We start from the raw sequence: 20,812 nt of genomic DNA on the forward strand, positions 1-20,812 counted from the left end.
ACTCACACTCCTTAGAAGCTGTAGGAAACAGTCCTGTTTTCTAGAGAGAGGGCACTATTCTTGGCGTTGCCCAGAACGTTACAGATTGTAGCTTATGTCCTCCACTCCTGCACTTGGCCAGTTTTCCCACTTCTCCAGCAAGCCAGCAGTGTGTCCTTGAGGAGCTGGCATTTATTAATGGACCTTCATTTTCTTCTGCTTTTGGTGGTGGCCTCTAGATGGCATTATAATCAGAACACATACTCAGATACTGAAATGTTTGCCTGCACTGGAACTAGAGATTTATAAATCCCACAAATTCCCCATGGCGTGTCTGATCTGCTGTGTGTTTGCTGTCAGGAGCCATCTGTGTGTGAAAAGGAGGCCTTGCCCATCTCTGAGAGCTCCTTTAAGCTGCTCGGCTCCTCGGAGGACCTGTCCAGTGACTCGGAGAGTCATCTCCCAGAAGAGCCAGCTCCGCTGTCGCCCCAGCAGGCCTTCAGGAGGCGAGCAAATACCCTGAGTCACTTCCCCATGGAATGCCAGGAACCTCCACAACCTGCCCGGGGGTCCCCGGGGGTTTCACAAAGGAAACTTATGAGGTATCACTCAGTGAGCACAGAGACGCCTCATGAACGAAAGTAAGATTTGTTTACATTTGTTGCATAAATAGCTGGGGCATATCTGTGACTAGCCGGGTATGTGCATCCCAGGTATGTTTACTGAGTGAGAGAAACGAGTAAGGCTTTACTCTTGGTTCAAAGAGATAAAACTGGAAGCAGTGACATGTTTGTTCGAGCTGCTGGTGTGTATACAAGCAATGGATACATGGCATTGTCAGGAAGCAGGTGAAAGTGAGCAAAAATGTTACCTGACATGCGCAGTCATTACTCCTCAAACAAAGTAAGAGACATTGCTGGCTGTGGAACTTTGCTGCTGTGAGGAAGAGGGCAAGCAGATGAGTCTCCCCATCCGAAGCCCTGGAGCAGGGCTACAGCGGGAGGGAGAGGCGGTGACCCCTACAGGCAGAGCAGGAGAGGTATGCTGACCTTATGGGGTGACAGGGGTGCCTCGGCTTCTGGTCCTAGCTCTACTGTGAACTAATTGTGATGTGGACAAATTTGCTAAACTTCTCTGTATCACAAAATTGGAGTAGATGTTTTCTAAAATCTCTCACTGTAAGAATTCTAGATTCTTCTAACAAGATTTATTCGTTGTAACAGTTGGGTTTCAGTGACCAGTTAGAATCGTCTGGTTATGGAGAAGGGTACTCAGAAGTTCCCCCTGTTCCTTCCAAGTGTCCCTTAGTGATTCATTTGACTCTATGTGCCAGAGACTATGAATGGACACAGAGTGATCTTTAAAAACAACTTTAAGCAATTTAAAAAATCCCTCACCTAATATGAATCAGGGTCACACCTGTGTACAGTTGCTGCCTTCTTCTGACTGGCAGCCGCAGAAGTCCCAGGACCTGTGTGTTCATGTAGTTCATACATGAATCATTGAGAGTGTGCGTAGTACAGAAGTGTTTGGAATGTTCTGAGTAAAGAAGTGTGAGCATTAACAGCCCTGGACGATGGAGCAGAGCCTCCCAGCTTTGTTTTCTATCAGCCATTGGAAAGAATTCTTGGTTGTTTGGAATTCAGTGGGGTAGTGGTGATCCCAAAAGCAGGGGACACGTCAGAAGGTACTGCTTAATAAATACACGCTTTTAGAGACACGCATCATTGGGTTGTAGCCCTGTAAGTTTCTTGTGTTTAACACCCTGTCCACACACTACTTCTGTTCTGCCTCACCACTGCCTGCCTACTCCTCTGTTGTTGGCGTTTTCAGTGATCATGGAAACATTCCTGTCTGGAGAGTCCTAGTTCTCTTGTGAAGTCTGCTGTTTCTCAAAAGCCAGAGTTGGTAGGACTCAGTATCAGTACTTTTCCTTTCTCCGTGAAGAATGTGGCTTCATAATAGATGATGTTACACATCCGTAATGAGAGGGATGGGGAGATGCCTGTCTGTCTGCCTCGCTAGCATGGCCCATTCTGCTTTCTTTCCCTCTTGTGAACTCTTTTCTGATTTATCTGCAGGAAATAAGACATTGAAATTCAGGACAGGATATTGTTCATTTTAAAGGGAAATATATTTTTTTAAAGTTCAGATTTTTTTTTTGCTTTTGTTTATACTTTAATTGAATTTTTTTTTTCCTGCCAGTTCCTGAAAAAGGAAATAGAGAAAGAAATACTATTGTTCCTGGGCGAAGTGGCTCACTCCTGTAATCCCAGACCTTTGGGAGGCTGAGGTGGGAGGTTGCTTGAGGCCAAGAGTTCAAGGTTACAGTCAGCTATGATCGTGCTACTGCACTCCAGCCTGGGTGACAGAGTGAGACCTATTTAAAAAAAAAAAAAAAAGTATTGCTGGGAGCATAAACACGTGGGAGATGGTCAAGAATGGCCATCGATATACTCCGTTTTTTAGTGAAAACTACCTTTGCCAGAGAGCGAGCAGAGATGAGGAAGAGGAGTGGAAGAAGTGCTCCACTCTGACAGTGTTACTGGAACAACGAGACAAAAGCAGTTGTGCTCCTTCCATCTGTTTGCTCCGTGTCCCTGTTGGCGCCCCCTCTCCTGCTAACCCCCCCGTGCTTTCTCTGATTGCTGTTTAGTGTGGATCCTTCACCTGTGGGTGAGTCTAAGCACCGCCCAGGTCAGTCTTCAGCTCCTGCTCCTCCACCTCGTCTTAACCCCTCCGCCTCCTCGCCAAACTTTTTTAAGTACTTAAAACATAATTCCAGTGGAGAACAAAGTGGGAATGCAGTGCCAAAGAGGTGAGCTCACTCACGTGGCAAGTTTGGTGTTGTCTGTTTTCCTGGGGAGTTCACACTGATGAGGACGTGCTGAATGGGGGGAATGTCCATGCAGGAAGCAGAGCCACTGTGTGTGTGTTTGTGTGTATGTGTGTGTGTGTGTGTCTGTCTGTGTGTCTTTGTTTATATTTGGTGTTATTTTCAGCTGTCATTTGAACCAAGTTAATTTTACTGTTGATTACTTTTCTTAAAATTATGAAAACAGATGTTAATGGCAAATTGGTTTGTGTTTGGTTTTGTTTTTGTTTTTGAGACAGGGTCTCACTCTGTTCCCCAGGCTGGAGTGCAGTGGCGTGATCTCGGCTCACTGCGGCTTCTGCCTCGTGGGTTCAAGCAGTTCTTCTGCCTCAGCCTCCCGAGGAGCTGGGACTACAGGCACACGCCACCATGCCCAGCTAGTATTTTCATTTTTTTTTTGTAGAGATGGGGTTTCACCATGTGGACCAGGTTGGTCTTGACCTCCTGACCTCAAGTGATCCGCCTGCCTCAGTCTCCCAAAAGTGCTGGGATTACAGGTGTGAGCCACTGTACCCTGCTGCAAATTGTTTTTTATATGCTTATTTTCACATTTCCTTGCCCTAGTGGACACTTAACATGCATGTGTATACACACACATGCACACACACACAGATTAACATCTGTGTTTGATCATGTACACTGCCATTTGTGCTATATCAGAAACTTCCTGATTGATTTAGGAGAATTATTTTTCCCAGTTTGAAAGGAAGAGTCATTTGGAAAATGGATTGGTTTTCGTTTTTAAAAAATTATCCCATTCATTTAAAATCAAATTTTGTTGGTGAAAATGAAAGTTAAATCTCATTCGTGAACTACTTTTACTTTCTTATCTAGTTTACTTTTCTTAGCATTAGAACAAAAATGTTTATTTTGAAGCTTATATTTTATACTTTGTTTTTATGTTTCTTTATCCTAAACTCTTTTTTCAACCAAACTCTTAGCATCTCCTACCGTAATGCCCTGCGGAAAAAACTTCATTCTTCTTCCTCTGTGCCAAATTTTCTAAAATTTCTGGCTCCTGTAGATGAAAATAACACCTCTGACTTTATGAACACCAAAAGGTAGGGCTTAATTTAGATATATCAACCCTGGGTGTTATTAAGTGTTGAATATCATTAGATATACAAGGTGTTTTAACTACTGTTTTGTCATTTAAAAAATCATTTCAGCTAAATCTGTTGTATCTTCTTTCTTATACTTTTTTCTTACTGAATGTCATTTTAAAAAATGTGCAACCAACCTGTTCTTCAGTTTTGAGATTGAGGATTAGTTTATTTAAGTGTTATCTTAAGGAAAATCTTCGTCAAGTCTCTGAGACCAGTGTTTCTGGGTAGTGAGCATATGGCTGTTTCAAATCAGGATGTCTGATCTGTTCAGGACGTCTAATCTGTAAGTTGAGGGGATTGCTTAGTTACAGGTACACAACTTAGGTATAAATTAGAAGGGTCTTCTCAGGTTGTCCTGTGAATAGGAAAAAAATATGATTAGATTGTGTTTATATATTGATAACTATATTTTGTAGTTTAAAAAATATACACATTAAAACATCATCATCAATTGACTGCATAGTTATTGCCTTGCTGGTTCTGTGTAATTAAATTGCAACTTGTTTCATTTTTTGTGGGAATCCTTGGAGACATGGGCCTGTGCTGAGCAGATATTCCCATGTACAGAGGAGAGCAGAATGGGGCCCCTTGGCATTGCCCCTGCTTTTCCCCCTTTAGGCAGTTTCTCTTTTTCAAAGTGGCACCAAGAGAGGCCCAGTTGGAAGCTATGATCTGTGGAACATGTTTCTTAGTCTCTGTTACAATCGAAATCATTTAAGGGCATGTAATCGTTCTCTTTTTATGAAAAGAATTCTGTAAGAAAGCCGTTCTTTAGGAATGATGACCCACCGTGAGCTTGATATAACTTCTGTGATTGTTTATACAAAGATAGTTGATAATTTAGTGCTTTGTTTAAAAAAACTGTTAAGCTAGCAAAATCTCGTGAATTCCTCCCCACTAGTCATAAATCAATCATCTTATAATTTTAGGGACTTTGAATCCAAAGCAAACCATCTTGGTGATTCTGGTGGGACCCCTGTGAAGACCCGGAGGCACTCCTGGAGGCAGCAGATATTCCTCCGAGTAGCCACCCCCCAGAAGGCGTGCGATGCTTCCAGCAGATACGAAGGTAAGGCCCCTACCTGAAATGAAACTTCAAAAAGAGCAGCAAACATCCAGCTGACAGAGGACCCTGGGAGCCCCATCATATTGGTAAGAAAGCAGGGCGCTGTCCTCTTCAGTATTGGCAGGTCTGAGGCAGTCACAAAGGTAACTAGGGAGGGAGTTTAGAGGTTACCCTACACTTCTTAGGGAAGGAATTTAGAGCTCATTTAGGGTAACCTCTCCATAAACGGGCGCAGAGCTCTGATGTTGAGAGTGGTCACAACGTTACCAGTGGTGAATCCGGACAGGTCTGCAGGAACCTCACTTCTGGCCTCCTAGGACATAAGGCAAAAGGAGAGACTGAGGCAGGTTTTAGAGCAGGAGTGAAAGTTTACTAAAAATATCAGAGCAGGAATGAAAGGACGTCAAGTACACTTGGAAGATGGTCAGGTGGGCAGCTTGAGAGATCAAGTGTGTGATTTGGTCTTTTGACCTGGGGTTTTATATGTTGGCATACTGCCGGGGTCTTGCGTTCCTTCTCCCCTGATTCCTCCCTTGAGGTGGGCTGTCCCCATGTGCAGTGGCCTGCTAGCACTCGGGGGTTGCAGGGGAGCATGCGCAGGGTGTTTACTGGAGTTGTAGGCGTGCTTACTTGAGGCTTTCTTCCCTGTCCAGTCTAGCATTCCTAGAGGAGCGCTATGCACCAGTTAAACTCCGCCATTTTGCCTCTTAATGCGCATGCTTGAGCCCACTCGCCCAGCTCCCGAGATCTTACTGGGAAGCTGCTACTCACCAGTTTCAGGTGTTTTGTATCTACTGGGAGCCCGCCCCTCCCTGGTGCCGGCTGTGACCAGTTCTCACTTTAGAGAAACAGTTAACAAATGCTTGACCATCACCTGATGGTCCCCTGACATTGCTGGTGTGTATCTGGGAGGGGGCCTCTGCTGTTCTCCTCGTGTCTGACTAGCTACCCTGTAACCAAAGCGTGGGCTTCGGAGTCTGCATTCAAATCCCAGCTTTTCCCCTTAGGAGCTGTGAACCAGAACAGGCTGTCTAAAGTTACCACCTATAACCTGGGATTAATTATGTCTGTTGCCACACTGATTGAGACAAGGCAGCATGCTATCATTACTGATACTTTTTTTTTTTTTTTTTGGATGGAATCTTGCTGTGTCGCCCAGGCTGGAGTGCAGTGGCGGGATCTCGGCTCACTGCAAGCTCCGCCTCCCGGTTCACGCCATTCTCCTGCCTCAGCCTCCCGAGTAGCTGGGACTACAGGCGCCCGCCACCTCGCCCGGCGAATTTGTATTTTTAGTAGAGATGGGGTTTCACCGTGCTAGCCAGGACGGTCTCGATCTTCTGACCTCTGATCCACCCGCCTCGGCCTCCCAAAGTGTACATTTTTTTAAAGCATTCAAAATGCATAGTACTGGAAAGAAAATCAGGGATGCGAACATTTCCAGGGTAATGTCACCTCCCATGCTGTGGAGGTCCCTCTGGTGAGCCCGGCCCGTTGCCTCTCTTGCCTCAGCCCTTCCATGTGGAGGCACCATGGAGCTGCCACTCACCAGCACCTTTTTTTTTCCCCTCAAGTGGTTTGTACCTGTAAAGTATTCCTGCCGTGGGTGGCCCCTCGGTGGACTTGCTGAGCCTGGCCAGGGTTTGATTTCTCTTGCTGCCAGCCTGAGCCGGATGGCTGCTTCTCGCTTCCCCTGCCCCGTGGAGAGGCCTGCTTGCTGCAGAGAAGGGCTCTTCTTCTCAGGTCCTGTAGCACCCTGTTAGAGGGTGTGGAGTGGGACAGTGGGAACCAGAGCCACCAGAGGGAGGCCCTGGAGGAGGAATGAAACTGATTCATGTCTGAAGCTGTAGAACAGGGGTGCCGGAACCCGAGTTTCAGTGTTTAATAAAGAGTGCCTCCGTGCTGCAGTGGCCATACCTCACAGGGCGTGGTCACTTGGAAATTTCTGCTTGGAAATGCTTTGTGCAGTGGCCAGAATGTGTTAGGGGCCACGCATGACTGCTTTCTCCATCGCAGAACAGTTACAAGTTTCTAAACGAGCATTCGTAGACTGAGCTGCATCCTGCCTCCCTGTCCTCTCATTCCTGACTTCTTCTCTGATCTGTGAAGCCACACAGAATGTGTTTGCGTCTGTTTCCTGCCCTTCAGATGATGGAGGACCATGGAAGCTGCTGCTCCTTTAGCTCTCTTCTCCAGGGGAATTGCCCTCGTCACTGTTGGGGAACCCCTGGTCCAAGTCCTGTCCTCCGAAGACCTCTGCCCCTCGTGGAGTCCTGAGTTGAACTTGGTGTTCACCTGGCCTCTGGCTCTGGCAGTGTGTTGCTCCTTCCATTGACCTGCCACTGCTCTGTTAATGCAGACTGACCTTAATCTGTTTCGGCTTTAAGTGATTAACTCACTTTCTCGGCTCTTATTGTATCTTGTCCTTTGGGATATGAACGATTATTTAAATTTGGATTGATTCCTGGCTTGGCACGGTGGCCCATGCCTGTAAGCTCAGTGCTTTGGGAGGCCAAGGCAGGAGGATCCCTGGAGGCCAGGACTTTGAGGCCACCCTTGGCGACATAGTGAGATCCTGTCTCTACAAAAAATAAAAACTAGCTGAGCATGGTGTTGTGAAGCTGTAGTCCTAGCTACTCGGGAGACTGAGGCAGGAGGATTACTTGAGCCCAGGAGTTTGCAGTTACAGTGAGCTGTGATCACACCCCTGCACTCCAGCCTGGGTGACAGAGTGAGACGCTATCTCTTGGTGCCGGGGGGAGTAATGTCTATACTTGAGAAGCTTTTTTTCCTCAAATAGTCAGTACCTATAAAGTATTAATCAGTTTTGAGCAGTCCTTTCGTGATTCTTTTGAGTCTTGATTCTGGTGACCAGTAAGTTATATACATTTGCCTGTCAAGTGGATAAACATGGCCTTTGTGCCTTTAAGTAATGGCTAAAAGTACCAAACAGGACAGAGCCTGGCATAGGTGCTGCTCCTCCTGTTCCTAGGCCGTAATCACCCCTGATTCATCAGACCCCAAACAATTCAGCTCCTCACCGTCCTGTGCCCCACCACCCGATCTCCTGCAAGAAGATGTCCTGGAGACCCCTGTCAGTGCTAGGCAGAGATCACCATCCATGTCCACCTTTCCTCTGATGCAGGCTCCCACCAGGCCCTCTGGCTTGTGCCATGCCATCCTTGAACTCACCCTCGTGCCCGACCTGAGCCCTTGCACAGGCCGTTCCCTCTGCCTAGAATGCTCTTCCTCAGTATCCCCGTAGTTCCCTTCCTCCCCTTCCCTTGTATCGTGACTCTCCCATAGCACCTCTCTCCCCCTAACACATGTTCACAGGTTCATCTTCGTCACCCATCTCCGGCAGCTCCTGCAGGCTTGATGACTGCTAAAGGCAGGCAAGTCAGTGGCTCAGATTCTTGCAAACTTAGTGATTTGTGATTTCTCAGCTCGCTTCTCATGCCTCCTCCGTCTCTATAGGCACATATTATTTCTTATCTCTTCTCGGAACCAAGAGGTGCTGGCTGAATTTCTGGATAGCATTGTTTAAGTGTTCTGTGTATGCAAAGGGAAAACGAGAGAATAAAAGGATTATTAAGGAAGAATTAGTATAGTAATAGCCACATATTATGCTCTTTTTATACTCTGCTAAGTGCTTTACACGAATTACTTCCTTTAATTAGTCAACTTTATGAACGTCAACATTTTTATGAAACCCATTTTACAGGTGGGTGAGTGGAGGCTGGGAGTGGCTTAAATCACCTTCCCCAAACCAGGGAGTTAGTGGGAGCCAGAGGCAGGACCTGAGCTCATGGGTCTGAGCTCCAAAGCTCGTGCTCTGAACCGCACACAGCATTGGGCTGCAGCCAGAGATGTAGGACCCTGCGGGACCTTCTGGAGGTGGTCCTGCCTGTGCTTCCCTCTTCCTACAGGAAGCTCCCTGTAGGCATCTGTGTTGGGTGTGGACTCTCAGTGTAGCCACATGTCTGCCTGTTGGGCAGGCACCAACACTGAATGGAAAACATGTTTCTGGGCATTTTAATGTATGGACTTGACTTCAGTCAATCTCCCCCGCCCCCTTCCACCCTGACCGCCTCCCTAATAGTTAGCATTGGCACTGGAGTGTGGATGGCAACTGATTTCTGTCTGAGAGGACAAATCAGGCATCTTTGTCCTCTGCCACTGTCTGTTCCCCATCCTTAAGGTGTACAATGCCAGAGCCCTCCACTGTGGTCTGTGACCACTTTGACCCACGCCAGCAGGTCTCCATATGTTCCCTCCAGCTGAGAGACATCACATCCAAAAACAGTTTAGAGCTCTGAGGTTTGTTTCCCCAGAGGTCCCTGCTTTGTGCAAACTGTCTCCAGCTGAGCGTGCACAAGACGCTGTTCCTGCTTTGCCTGGGTGGCTGAGCCATGGGCAGCTGAGCCTGCAGCCGCTGGACTCACTGCATTCCCACTCTGACTTTGGCATGGGAGACACACAAGTGTGCTTGTGAGAAATAGATCTTAACAGTACCTTTTAATACCTATTTCAGGTGCTCAAAATGACTGCCTGTTTTACATTTATATTCTGGCAGTGCAAACTTCAATTGGACAGGAAGTCTTACAACCTTTCTTCCAGGTGAAAAAGTGAGGCAGGGATATTTATATGGTTCCATCCAGGTCATCCCACTTGGAAGATACTAGTAAAACGAACCAACGGTAATATAAAAACCATGGTGTTTGCAATAGTGATAATGTTACTAGCAAAGGAAAAATAGAAATTTTCAGTAATTTGGAGATTATTATTTTTAAATAGGTGGGCTAAAACAAAAAACCTGGAGAGATGGGTGTTAAGTGAATAAGGAGTGTGTCTCCAACTAAATATAGTGTAAAGAGAGAAGAAAATACAAAGTCAGGCACAGTGGATAGACGTGGATAGTCTCATCTCTAATAGTATAATGGACAAACTTGTCTCAAACAAAATTAGTCTGCCTCTTGTTTACTCAGGGATATGTGACTGTTTTCTATAGACAAAATCCCCATGAAATAATTAAGTTGCAAGCATCTGAATTTTTTATTTTGGAAACCTATCTGAGGTAGATAGGAAGTTAATTTATATTTAGAAATTTACTTGCATATGTCTGGTAGCTCCAGGGCAAATATTCCCAAATCCCAGACTATTTTTTTTTCTTTTTAAATTCAACAGTGACCAGTTGGTCTCTTGTAAGAATTACAGCTTTAAGTTAGCAAAGTCTAAGAGGGCTGGTTTTAATTCTGAACCTCAGAGGGTCCCTACTTCTCCGATAGTAAGTAGGTCAGGTGTGCAGCAGGTACTACATTGAAGGGAAACTGGATGATAAATAGGAAATCAGTGATTTTTACTTGAAGACTTGGCAAGGCAAATGTTTTTGTGATAAAAATAGATCTTGAAATAGAATCCTGAAAGCTACATGTTTAAATGTAAAGCAAATGGCTTCAGTGATGCTTTAGGTTTGTGGTGGTCACTTCTGGCTGCCCCAGAAACTACAGAAAGTGCATTCTCTCTTCTTGGTGCTATGGGTTTTTAGGGTGAACGCCTTGTATGACGTTGAGTATGTGGAAGGACCATTCACTCTTGGTAACTATACACTAGGCAGAGGGTGGCGTTAGCAAAGCTGCTGCAGGTTGGGTGTGTTTAAGATAGCATTTGTAGAGCGTACCTAAGGGCAGACATACTTTTTTTTTATTTGAATTTTTTATTTTTATTTTTAGTTCCAGGGTACATGTGCAGGATGTGCAGGTTTGTTACATAGGTAAATATGTGCCATGGTGGTTTGCTACACCTGTCAACCCATCACCCAGGTATTAAGTCCAGTATGCATTAGTTATTTTTCCTAATGCTCTCCCTGCTCCCCGCCGCCCCCAAACAGGCTCCAGTGTTTGTTGTTCCCTTTCCTGTGTCCTCGTGTTCTCTTGGTTCAGCTCCCACCTATGAGCGAAACATGCAGTGTTTGGTTTTCTGTTCCTGCATTAGTTTGCTGAGGATAACGGCTTTCAGCTCCATCCATGTCCCTGCAAAGGACATGATCTCATTCATTTTTATGGCTGCATAGTATTCCATGTTGTGTATGTACCACTTTTTCTTTATCCAGTCTATCATTGATGGGCATTTGGGTTGATTCCATGTCTTTGCTGTTGTGAATAGTGCTGCAATGAACATACGCATGTATGTATCTTTGTAACAGAATGATTTATATTCCTTTGGGTATATACCCAGGAATGGAGTTGCTGGGTCAAATGGTATTTCTAGTTCTAGATCTTTGGGGGAATTGCTACACCATCATCCACAATGTTTGAACTAATTTACATTCCCAACAACAGTGTAAAAGCATTCTTATTTCTCCGCAACCTCACCAGCATCTGTTTCTTGACTTTTTAATAATTGCCGTTCTGACTGGTGTGACATGGTATCTCATTGTGGTTTTGATTTGCATTTCTGTAATGATCAGTGATGTTGAATTTTTTTTCATGTTTGTTGGCTGTGTGAATGTCTTCTTCTTTTTTTTCTTTTCTTTTTTTTTTTTGAGACAAAGTCTAGCTCTGTCACCCAGGCTGGAGTGCAGTGGCACGACCTTGGCTCACTGCAAGCTTCTCCTCCCGGGCTTACACCATTTTCCTGCCTCAGCTTCCCGAGTAGCTGGGACTACAGGTGCCCGCCACCACACCCGGCTAATTTTTTTATGTTTTTAGTAGAGACAGGGTTTCACCTGTGTTAGCCAGGATGCTCTCGATCTCCTGACTTCGTGATCTGCCCGCCTCGGCCTCCCAAAGTGCTGGGATTACAGGCGTGAGCCACTGCGCACGGCCAAGCTGTATGAATGTCTTCTTTTGAGAAGTGTCTGTTCATGAGAGAGACGTATTTGCTCCTCTGAGGATACTTATGTCTGTGTGACAGCATTCTCTCATTTTCAGAACCTCACTGTGAATCCCCATCGTTGGCCTGTACTGAAGGTAAGGCAGATAGAGGCACTCTGATCCATCAGATGAAGAGCTGAACACAGCTGTTGATTAAGAGGCTTTCTTTAGATCATGGTTTAGAGCAGTGTTTTACAAACACCATGTGCTTGGAGTCCTCTGGAAATCCTGTTAAAAGACAGACTCTGTTGCAGTAGGTCAGGGTGGGTTCTGAAGTTCTCACAAGCTCCCCAGCGAGGCTGATGTTTTGGGTCCACTGTGAGGAGGCAGGGCTTAGGATAAACAACCATGGGAAATCCAGTCCAGATTTTTGATGTGTCCTAGGTTAGGCCTTTCTGTGAGGCTGCCCTGGGTCTCTAGCGATGGGCTCCAGGAGTCTCTCAAGTATCTCAAGTCTCAAATAAGTCTGAGTCATCAGGGATATTTTTTTGAGAAGACTTGTGCCATCTGAAGAAGCAAAGAGTGTGATGGGGAACAGGCAGTGATTAAAAACATGGTAAGGTTTAAAGAAACATTTGACCGTGTGCCAGGTGAACCCAAATGTGTGGCACTTTGCGTCTTTCCTGCCCTTTCGTTTTCCGAGAAGCGAGGCCTTATCTCTTATGGAGCACGGGAGACACAGTGTGGGTGTTTGTTTTCTCAGCCGTGGGCTCTAACCTAATTGTCAAGCCTACCAAAAAAACAAAAATGCTGAAAATCAATGTCTGATTAGGTATCTGGTAGTACATAATCTCCATAATTTTCTCTCTGAGTGTATTATGCAAAAGATAATCCTTTGTTATTAAGAAACAATTTTTAAGGCAACTCCCAACTTTGAAATGGGGAAGAATCATTTTATTTACCTCTAGGTGCCAGGGAACAAAATTAAATTTAGTCTTATACTTTTCCTTTAAGCATTTCAGATTACATTGTGCATTTCACCAACAATAGAAGCTTTCAGACTTTACATATCTTGTAAAAAAAAAAAACCCAAAAACCTAGTATAGATAAGAATGATTTATTGATTTGAAACCCATTGTATAAGAAAAGAGTCCAGTGAGACTTAAGTTCAAAGGTTTCTTTGTCTTGTGGGTGTAGCTGTGTCAATATGCCTAATTTATAATAACATTAAGTTTAGTGGATTAGATATTAGCTATCAATTGAGATGTAAGCAGTAATAAACAGTAATGCCTAAACTGAAGTTTATAATCTGAATCTTTATGATGACCAGTTTATATATTGTGAAAAACTTAGGAACTCATTTGAAACATGATGATTTATATGTGTCATATATAGTTTTCAATAATTTACACACCAGAGGGAAATTTTAGTGGATGATATAAGAGGAATAACTGCAGGTGAAACTTTGCTGGAAAATACAAGCATAGTGACATCTGTGCACCAAAAACACCTGGGGAGATTCTTTAAAACACAGGCCAGACATGCCCTCCTGGCTGTCTCCCTCACTGTCAGTGAGTGTGGGGATGGGGCCTGGGCCTGAATTCTTTCTTTTTAGACTCCTCAGGATTCTGATTGCTGCCACGTTGAGAGGGTTGACCTCAATTCAGACCTGGGAGAGTGACTTGAGAAACCGTCACCACGTGGTGGCAGTGTTGCTCCCCATATCTTGATTGCCCTTGTTTCTTTCCAATCCCGGAAAAGTGTGCTTGCTTTTTTTTTTTTTTTTCCTCGTGTTTTTGTTTTTGATCTTGTTACAATATTTATATTCTTTGGTCATTTGCAACTTATTCGAATGGAGAGCTTTTCTTTTTCTACAGGGTTTTAGGGCATGGGCAAAACAAGGAAGAAAAAAATTGTCTTCAGTTGGCAGAGACGTGGATTTTTAAGATTGCTCTTAATTTACTTTCTGTATAACTTCGCTTTTCTGTGGTGAACAAAGACCAGGTTCAAGATAAAATATTGCAAGCCAAGAATCTGATTGTTCATGGATTTCTATGGTTAAAGATACTTGATCACCTCCCCATCTCCCCCCGCTCCCCGTGCCACCCCCACACCCCATTGTGCTTCTTGGCTTGTCATTTCAAAAGTCAAGGAAGTCACAGTGAATGGCAAGATTTTACCTAGACTTGCTATTTTTGTGCCTGTTAACAATTTTGAGTTAACATTGACTGAGCTCTTCCTGGTGAATCGCTGGCATTTAAACAACCAGTCCATAACACTGTGTGGGGGCTGGAGCTAAGGTTATTGGTGACACAAGATAGCACCTGAGCCACTGCTACTTGGTAGGAGGGCTGAGGGGCAGAGGGCTGAGGGCTTGGATGCTGAGATGCTAGAGTCAGATGGCCTGGATTTGAATCCTTGCCCTCCTGTTCGGATCCCAGCTGACCCATGACGATGCTGCAGTACCTGACAGCAAATTCCTCCTTAGGGCTGCCCTAACTCTGGAGTGTGTGCCTGTGTGCCTGCAGGAGAATGTCCAAAGGGGGTGATCTTGATCTATTACCCTTTGAACTTTAATCTGTACCAGGGTGCCATTGAAGAGTTTAAAGCAAGTGAATGACAAGTAGTTTGAAAATATTTCCAAGGGGATAGAATTTGTGGACATCCCTGAACATGAGCAGCCTCAAAATCAGGGCTGGGACTAGAGTGAGGCCAGCAGGTGTCCAGGGTACAAAATGTAAGGAGGCACTCCCTTTCAGGGCCTGGCAGGTGTGGATCCTGAACTTCCAGGACCTTGAGAGTGAGTGTCTCCTAAGGATTATACCCTGGGTGCCTGTTTACCTCATCCTGGTCCCTGGTCCTCTGTATATCCTACTGCCTGCTTCAGTAAACAGACAGCCCCACAAGGGAAGGAAGGGTTGGATCAGCTCTGACGAGGGCGTTTTTTAGAAGGATAGGTTTGTTTTGTTTAAAAAAACAGCTTTATTGAGATATAATTCACATCCTATACAGGTCATTCATTTAAAATGTACAATTCAATGTTGTGAGGTTGTTTTTTGGTATATCCACAGAGTTGTACGACCATACCACAATCAATTTTTTTTTTTTTTTTTTGAGATGGAGTCTTTCTGTGTCACCCAGACTAGAGTGCAGTGGTGCGATCTTGGCTTGTTGCAACCTCCGCCTCCTGGGTTCGAGTGATTCTCATGCCTCAGCGACCCGAGTAGCTGGCATTACAGGCATGCCCCACCACACCTGGCTAATTTTTATATGTTTACTAGAGACAGGGTTTCACCAAGTTGACCAGACTGGTCTCCAGCTCCTGGCCTCAAGTGATCCACCTGCCTCAGCCTCCCAAAGTGTTGGGATTAAAGGTGTGAGCCCGACCCACCGCAATCTAATTTTGAAACATTTTTTTGTCCCCCTAGATAAAAACCTGTAGTTGTCACTTGCCAATCTACTGCCGTCCACCTCTAACCATAGACAGCCCCTGATCTACTTTCTGTCTCTATAGATTTGCCTATTCTGAACACATTCATCTAAGTGAAGTCATGTAACATGTGGTCTTTTGTGTCTGGCATCTTTGATTAGACATAATGTTTTCAAAATTCATTATGTCATAATACATACCAGTAATTCATTCTTTTAAAATGACATTAATATTCCATTGTATGGAGACATCACATATGGTTTATCCATTTACCAGTTGAGAGGCATTTAGATTGTTTTCACCTTTTGGCTGTTATGAATAATACCGCTGTGAACGTTGATGTATGTGTTTTTGTGTGGTTGAATGTTAAGGAGGGCCTTTACGTGTGAGCTAGTGTGGAACCTCCTCCTCCAGGGGAACCTCACCTGTGATTCTACCCACTGGGATGGTTAAACCAGCAGGGGTGGGAAGGGTCTGGTCCTGCTGGCCCCAGGCTTTCCTGCAGACTGCTGTGTTTGCCTTTCTTCTGCCCAGGCTGAAAGGGAGGATGCCCTGGGTTCTGGCGCTGCCCTCTCGGGTATGTGGGAAGGCTGGGGGAAGCCAAGTCTCCAGGGTGCCTCCATCCGGGACCGTGCAGCTGGGAGGCAGCCAGAGGGCCACAGGTTGGTGGCATTCACACAGAGCTACATTTCCTTTTTTTTTTTTTGAGACGGAGTCTCGCTCTGCCGCCCAGGCTGGAGTGCAGTGGCGCAAATTTCGGCTCACTGCAACCTCCACCCCCCAGGTTCAAGCAATTCTTCTGCCTTAGCCTCCCAAGTAGCTGGGACTACAGGCATGCACTGTCACACTAGGCTAATTTTTTTGTGTTTTTAGTAGAGACAGGGTTTCACCATGTTGACCAGGATGGTCTTGATCTCCTGACCTCACGATTCATCCTCCTCGGCCTCCCAAAGTGCTGGGAATACAGACATGAGCCACCGTGCCCAGCCTGCACTTCTTTGTTTTTCTTTTTTCTTTGAGATGGAGTCTTGCTCTGTCACCCAGGCTTGAGTGCAGGGGCACCATCTCTGCTCACTGCAACCTCTGCCTCCTGAGTTCAAGCGATTCTCCTGCCTCAGCTTCCTTAGTAGCTGGGATTATAGGCATCCACCACCACACCTGGCTAGTTTTTTTTTTAATTTTTATTTTTTAATAGAGATGGGAGTTTTGCCATGTTGACCAGGCTGGTCTTGAACTCCTGGTCTGAAGTGATCCGCCCGCGTTGGCCTCCCCAAGTGTAGGGATTATAGGTGTGAGCCACTGCACCTGGCCCATAGCTACATTTCTGCCAGCCGTTTGCAAACTATGCCCCAGAATTCCCTGGAGGACTTGTAGAAATACCAGTTGTTGGGTCACGCCCCCAAATGTTGTATTCTGGAGATGAATTCTCTTGGGTAGAGCCCTCAAGCCGCAGCAGCTGATAATCATGGGGACCTCCTATTCTGATAAAAGTTCCAAAAATGTCCTGAGTGATTGTTAGGGGAAATAGGAAAATAACACATTGAAAATTAGAAATGTGTTCTATGGCAGAGGATGAAACAGCCAACAAAGCTTATTTTCTTTGCAATGAAGCAAATCACATATTAATAATAGTCATTGTAATGATCTTTATCATGTATTAAGCATTTTGTGTTTTCACTTTTACACAAGTAGATGATTCCCATAGGTATTACCACTTTTTTTTTTTTGAGACAGAGACTCGCTCTATCCCCCAGGCTGGAGTGCAGTGGCACGATCCTGGCTCACTGCAACCTCAACCTCCCAGGTTAAAGTGATTCTCATGCTTCAGCCTCCTTAGTAGCTGGGATTACAGGTGCCTGCCAGCACACCTGGCTAATTTTTTGTATCTTTCTTAGTAGAGACAGGGTTTCGCAATATTGGACAGGCTGGTCTCAAACTCCTGACCTCAGGTGATATGCCCGGTTCGGCCTCCCAAAGTGCTGGGATTATAGATGTGAGTCACCATGTCTGGCCTTACTGCCCATCTTTTAAGAGATGAGGACAGAAAGATTGAATGACATGGTTATGTCTCATGCAGCTCTTGGTTCACATAGCCAGGATTCATATCAATCTATTTAGCTCTAAATCTAGTCTCTTAATCGCAGTAATGAACCGTTGACAGTTTTACGAATAAATTATCAAGAGTTTTGATGGATTTGCTCGCTTAAATTAGTGCTTGTACAGTGATGGGCTGGGTTAGCGTGAAGGAATGTATCTTATGTTGGAAATACTCTAGAATTAAATGTTAACTCTTGTTAATAAAGCATACATTTGGGGCATTATTAGCAACTTTTTTTTTTTTTTAGCAGAATTAGATTTCTTAGTTGAGTGGTTTTTGTTATTTATATTTATGTGTTTGTTTGTTTGTAACAGGGTCTTGTTCTGTCACCCAGGTTGGAGTACAGTAAGTAGCACAATCATAGCTCACTGCAGCCTCGACCTCTCGGGCTCAAGCAATCCCCTGCCTCAGCCTCCTAAGGGTCTGGGACCACAGGTGCGCATCACTGCGCCCTGCTAAATTTTTACAGTTTTTGTAGAGACGAGTTCTCACCATGTTGCCCAGGCTGGTCTTGAACTCCTGGACTAAAGCAATCCTCTTGCTTCAGCCTCCCAAGGGATTACAGGTTGTGCCACTGCGCCAGGCCTCCGTGTATTTGAGTGAAAGAGTGGACATCTCCTGGAGGTGGCAAAGCTATGCATGCCTCCCTGGAGGGGAGCTGGGGGCTCTGGGGTTAGAGTGATGGCATATTCAGGGAGCTCTGGACTTTGCGAGATCCTGAGATAAAGCCAAAGGATGCTTTAAACTGCTTCTGAATGAACTTTTTCCAAGTGAATTTGTTTTATCACTTCTATGTAAATGAAAATATTTGCAGCATGAGTACTAACAAGATTTTTTTTTTTTTTTTTTTTTTCTGATGGAGCCTCGCTCTGTTGTCAGGATGGAGTGCAGTGGCGCAATTTCTGCTCACTGCAACCTTCACCTCCTGGGTTCAAGCGATTCTCCTGCCTCAGCCTCGCGAGTAGCTGAGATTACAGGTACACACCATCATGCCTAGCTAATTTTTGTATTTTTAGTAGAGATGGGTTTTCACAATGTTAACCAGGATGGTCCCTATCTCTTGACTTTGTAATCTGCCCACCTCGGCCTCCCAAAGTGCTGGGATTACAGGTGTGAGCCACCGCTCCTGGCCAAGATTTTAAACGTTATTTACCAAAGTAGGAGCGTGGTAATTATGGTCTTTTATAATTCTGAAAGTGATTTCTAGTACCAAACTATGAATTTTATACTTGAGAGAATGAGAGGTTTTTCACGGAAAGTTGAAGTTATTATGGTTTGCTTCCTGTTCAGGTGCTTTTGCTGGAGAATGTTTGGTGAAGAGCAGTTCTGGTGATGAGAAGTTACGGGTGTACACAGCTGGTGTGGTTTTTAGGATTTTATTTTGCAGCAGCGTGTTCCTCAGACAGTTGCCAGGGGAAGGCTTTCCTCCTCCTTCAGCCTTTTCTCTTGCAGACAAGGCAGTATGGGAGGGGTGGGAGACAAATCAGAAGCTGTTGGTTTCTTCAGCCTGGCAAGGATTCAGATGGCAGGTTGTAGACTGGAGACCATCAGCGGGGATACCTTTCCTGACAAAGTGGTGTTTCTTCCTGGCACTGCTTGCCAGAGAAGTTTCAGTTCATCATTCTCCCTCAGAGAAGCCAATATGGACCACGTTCTGATACTTCTCTTCCTTTTCCCCTAACACTGAAGGCTCAGCCGTGCATGGTGCATGTCCCAGTGTACAGCAGGCTGCATACAGTTAGACCAGATGTTCTTGGACTACGAAAAGTCACTGAGTTGCCATTCACTTGTGGGTGGCAGGTATGGCCCTCCTCACCTCCCATTGCTCAGGTTTCTCTGTCCTGCCGTTTTTACATTTTCCAGGCTTTCACCTCCAGGTACCAAAATTCACATCATTTAGAGATTGTGTCTGCCTGCCCATACACTGATGTACCAGTGAGGGATTGTTCTCACCTGATGAGAAGTCCGGATGATGATAGAGCAGAGCTGGCCCCTGGGTGCCGTGGTGACACCCTCGAGCGTGGCTGCTTCTGTTCTTCTTCTTCCTCCTCTTGGAATCCTCTGCCTTTGGCTTCCCCTCCAGTTCCAAGCAGAACAAAGCAGGAAGCATCAAGGGGGAAAGGGTGACCCTACTATATCCAGAGAGCAAAACTGTCCCAGGAGTCCCTAGTGAACTTCCATTTGTGTCTCATTATCTGAAACCGAGTTACCTGGCTGGTCATGTGCAGCCACCAGAGGCAGGGAGGATAGTGATTCTGCCTGTATGGAATGTTCTAGCATTCCCTGGTAGCTTTTATTTCTTCAGGCAGCCATGACTTTGCATAGATCATTTCCTTTTGCCCAGGACACTCCTCCTGCTCGTTTTCTCCCCTCCACGCCAAACCCACAGTGCATTAACAGTGACAGACTTTTCCTCATCCTCTCAGGCCACTTGGATGTTACCATTTCTTCTCCTTACCCCTCAGGCATAGTTAGCCTCTCTGTGTCTGATGTTTTACAGCTTTGTGTAGGCCCCTGATGGAGAGCTTCTCGCTATGTCTTGGGGTTATTTATCTCTACCTCTGCATCTGTGCTGTCCTGTATGGTAACCAACAGCCACATATCACTGTTTAAACTTAAATACAAACTAGTTATATTTAAACATAATAAAAATGTAGCCCCTCACATTAGCCTCATTTCAAGAGCCACCTGTGGCTACCATATTGTAAGCAGAGCTCAAGAACGTTCAACAATATTGTGAGAGTGGCTACCATATTGAGAGCAGAGCTCTAGAACATTCCCTCATCCCAGAAAGTTCTCTTGGACATGCTGCTCAAGGTGGCGAACTCTGAGATCTCCAATCCCCCCAGCTCCGTCACTCAGAACCACAAATGTGGCACCATTAGTGTTAGGGTGGTGCTTGTGTTATACTGTCTCCTGACTGAAGAAGTAAACTTCAGGCAGTCAAGATTTTCTGCAATCCACACTGCTCCTAAAACTAATGTTACTGGATATGTAAAAGCTATTAAGTCCAGTGCTTTCAAGGAATCCTGAAAGCAAGTGGGGACTGGCATGTGTCCAGATTCCTTGTTTTGCAAAAGAAGAAACAGGGGCTTTAGTGGAAAGGGGTCCACTCAAGGTCATACAGTCAGTGGTAGAATGGACTGGAATCTTGATTGTTCATCTCACTCCCTTCCCTTTCCATTAAGCCATACCTAATTGAGTATCACCAACCTGTTTGTTTTCCCTGATTGTGTTCCCTTCTCACCTGTTTAATCGGGTTTCAGCTTCTTAGCCCCCTACCTGTAGGCGGTGCTCTGGGAACGCTCAGGAAGCAGATGCGTGTGAGCGTGTCTCAGCCAATGATTGCTTAGTTTGCAAGAAACAAAAAATGACTCAAACTAGCTTAATCAAAAGGAGGCTTTTAAACAGCAAGATAAGGGTAAAGGCTGGGAACTAGGAAGTTG

The 20,812-nt window shown here is 45.2% G+C and overlaps 1 protein-coding gene across 27 annotated transcripts in view; it reads left to right on the plus strand.

Annotated features, from left to right (window-relative positions):
* Nucleotides 1-20,812, plus strand: part of TBC1D1 (TBC1 domain family member 1) — a 253,237-nt gene that overhangs the window by 160,121 nt on the left and 72,304 nt on the right. For 10 of the 27 annotated variants that reach the window (XR_012434775.1, XM_045392240.3, XM_074039523.1 and 7 more), the window contains 4 exons: nt 340-620; nt 2,636-2,797; nt 3,796-3,915; nt 4,890-5,029. Coding sequence is in view for 23 of the 27 variants with exons in the window: in XM_045392240.3 (XP_045248175.2) it covers nt 340-620; nt 2,636-2,797; nt 3,796-3,915; nt 4,890-5,029 (703 nt within the window). In the remaining 4 variants the exon portion in view is untranslated. Of the gene's footprint in view, nt 1-339; nt 621-2,635; nt 2,926-3,795; nt 3,916-4,889; nt 5,030-20,812 lie in introns of those variants that run through there. The other 17 variants (XR_012434776.1, XM_074039530.1, XM_005554659.5 and 14 more) reach the window with 4 other exon arrangements.

This window comes from Macaca fascicularis, chromosome 5 (assembly GCF_037993035.2).
Source record: "Macaca fascicularis isolate 582-1 chromosome 5, T2T-MFA8v1.1".
NCBI lineage: Eukaryota > Metazoa > Chordata > Mammalia > Primates > Cercopithecidae > Macaca > Macaca fascicularis.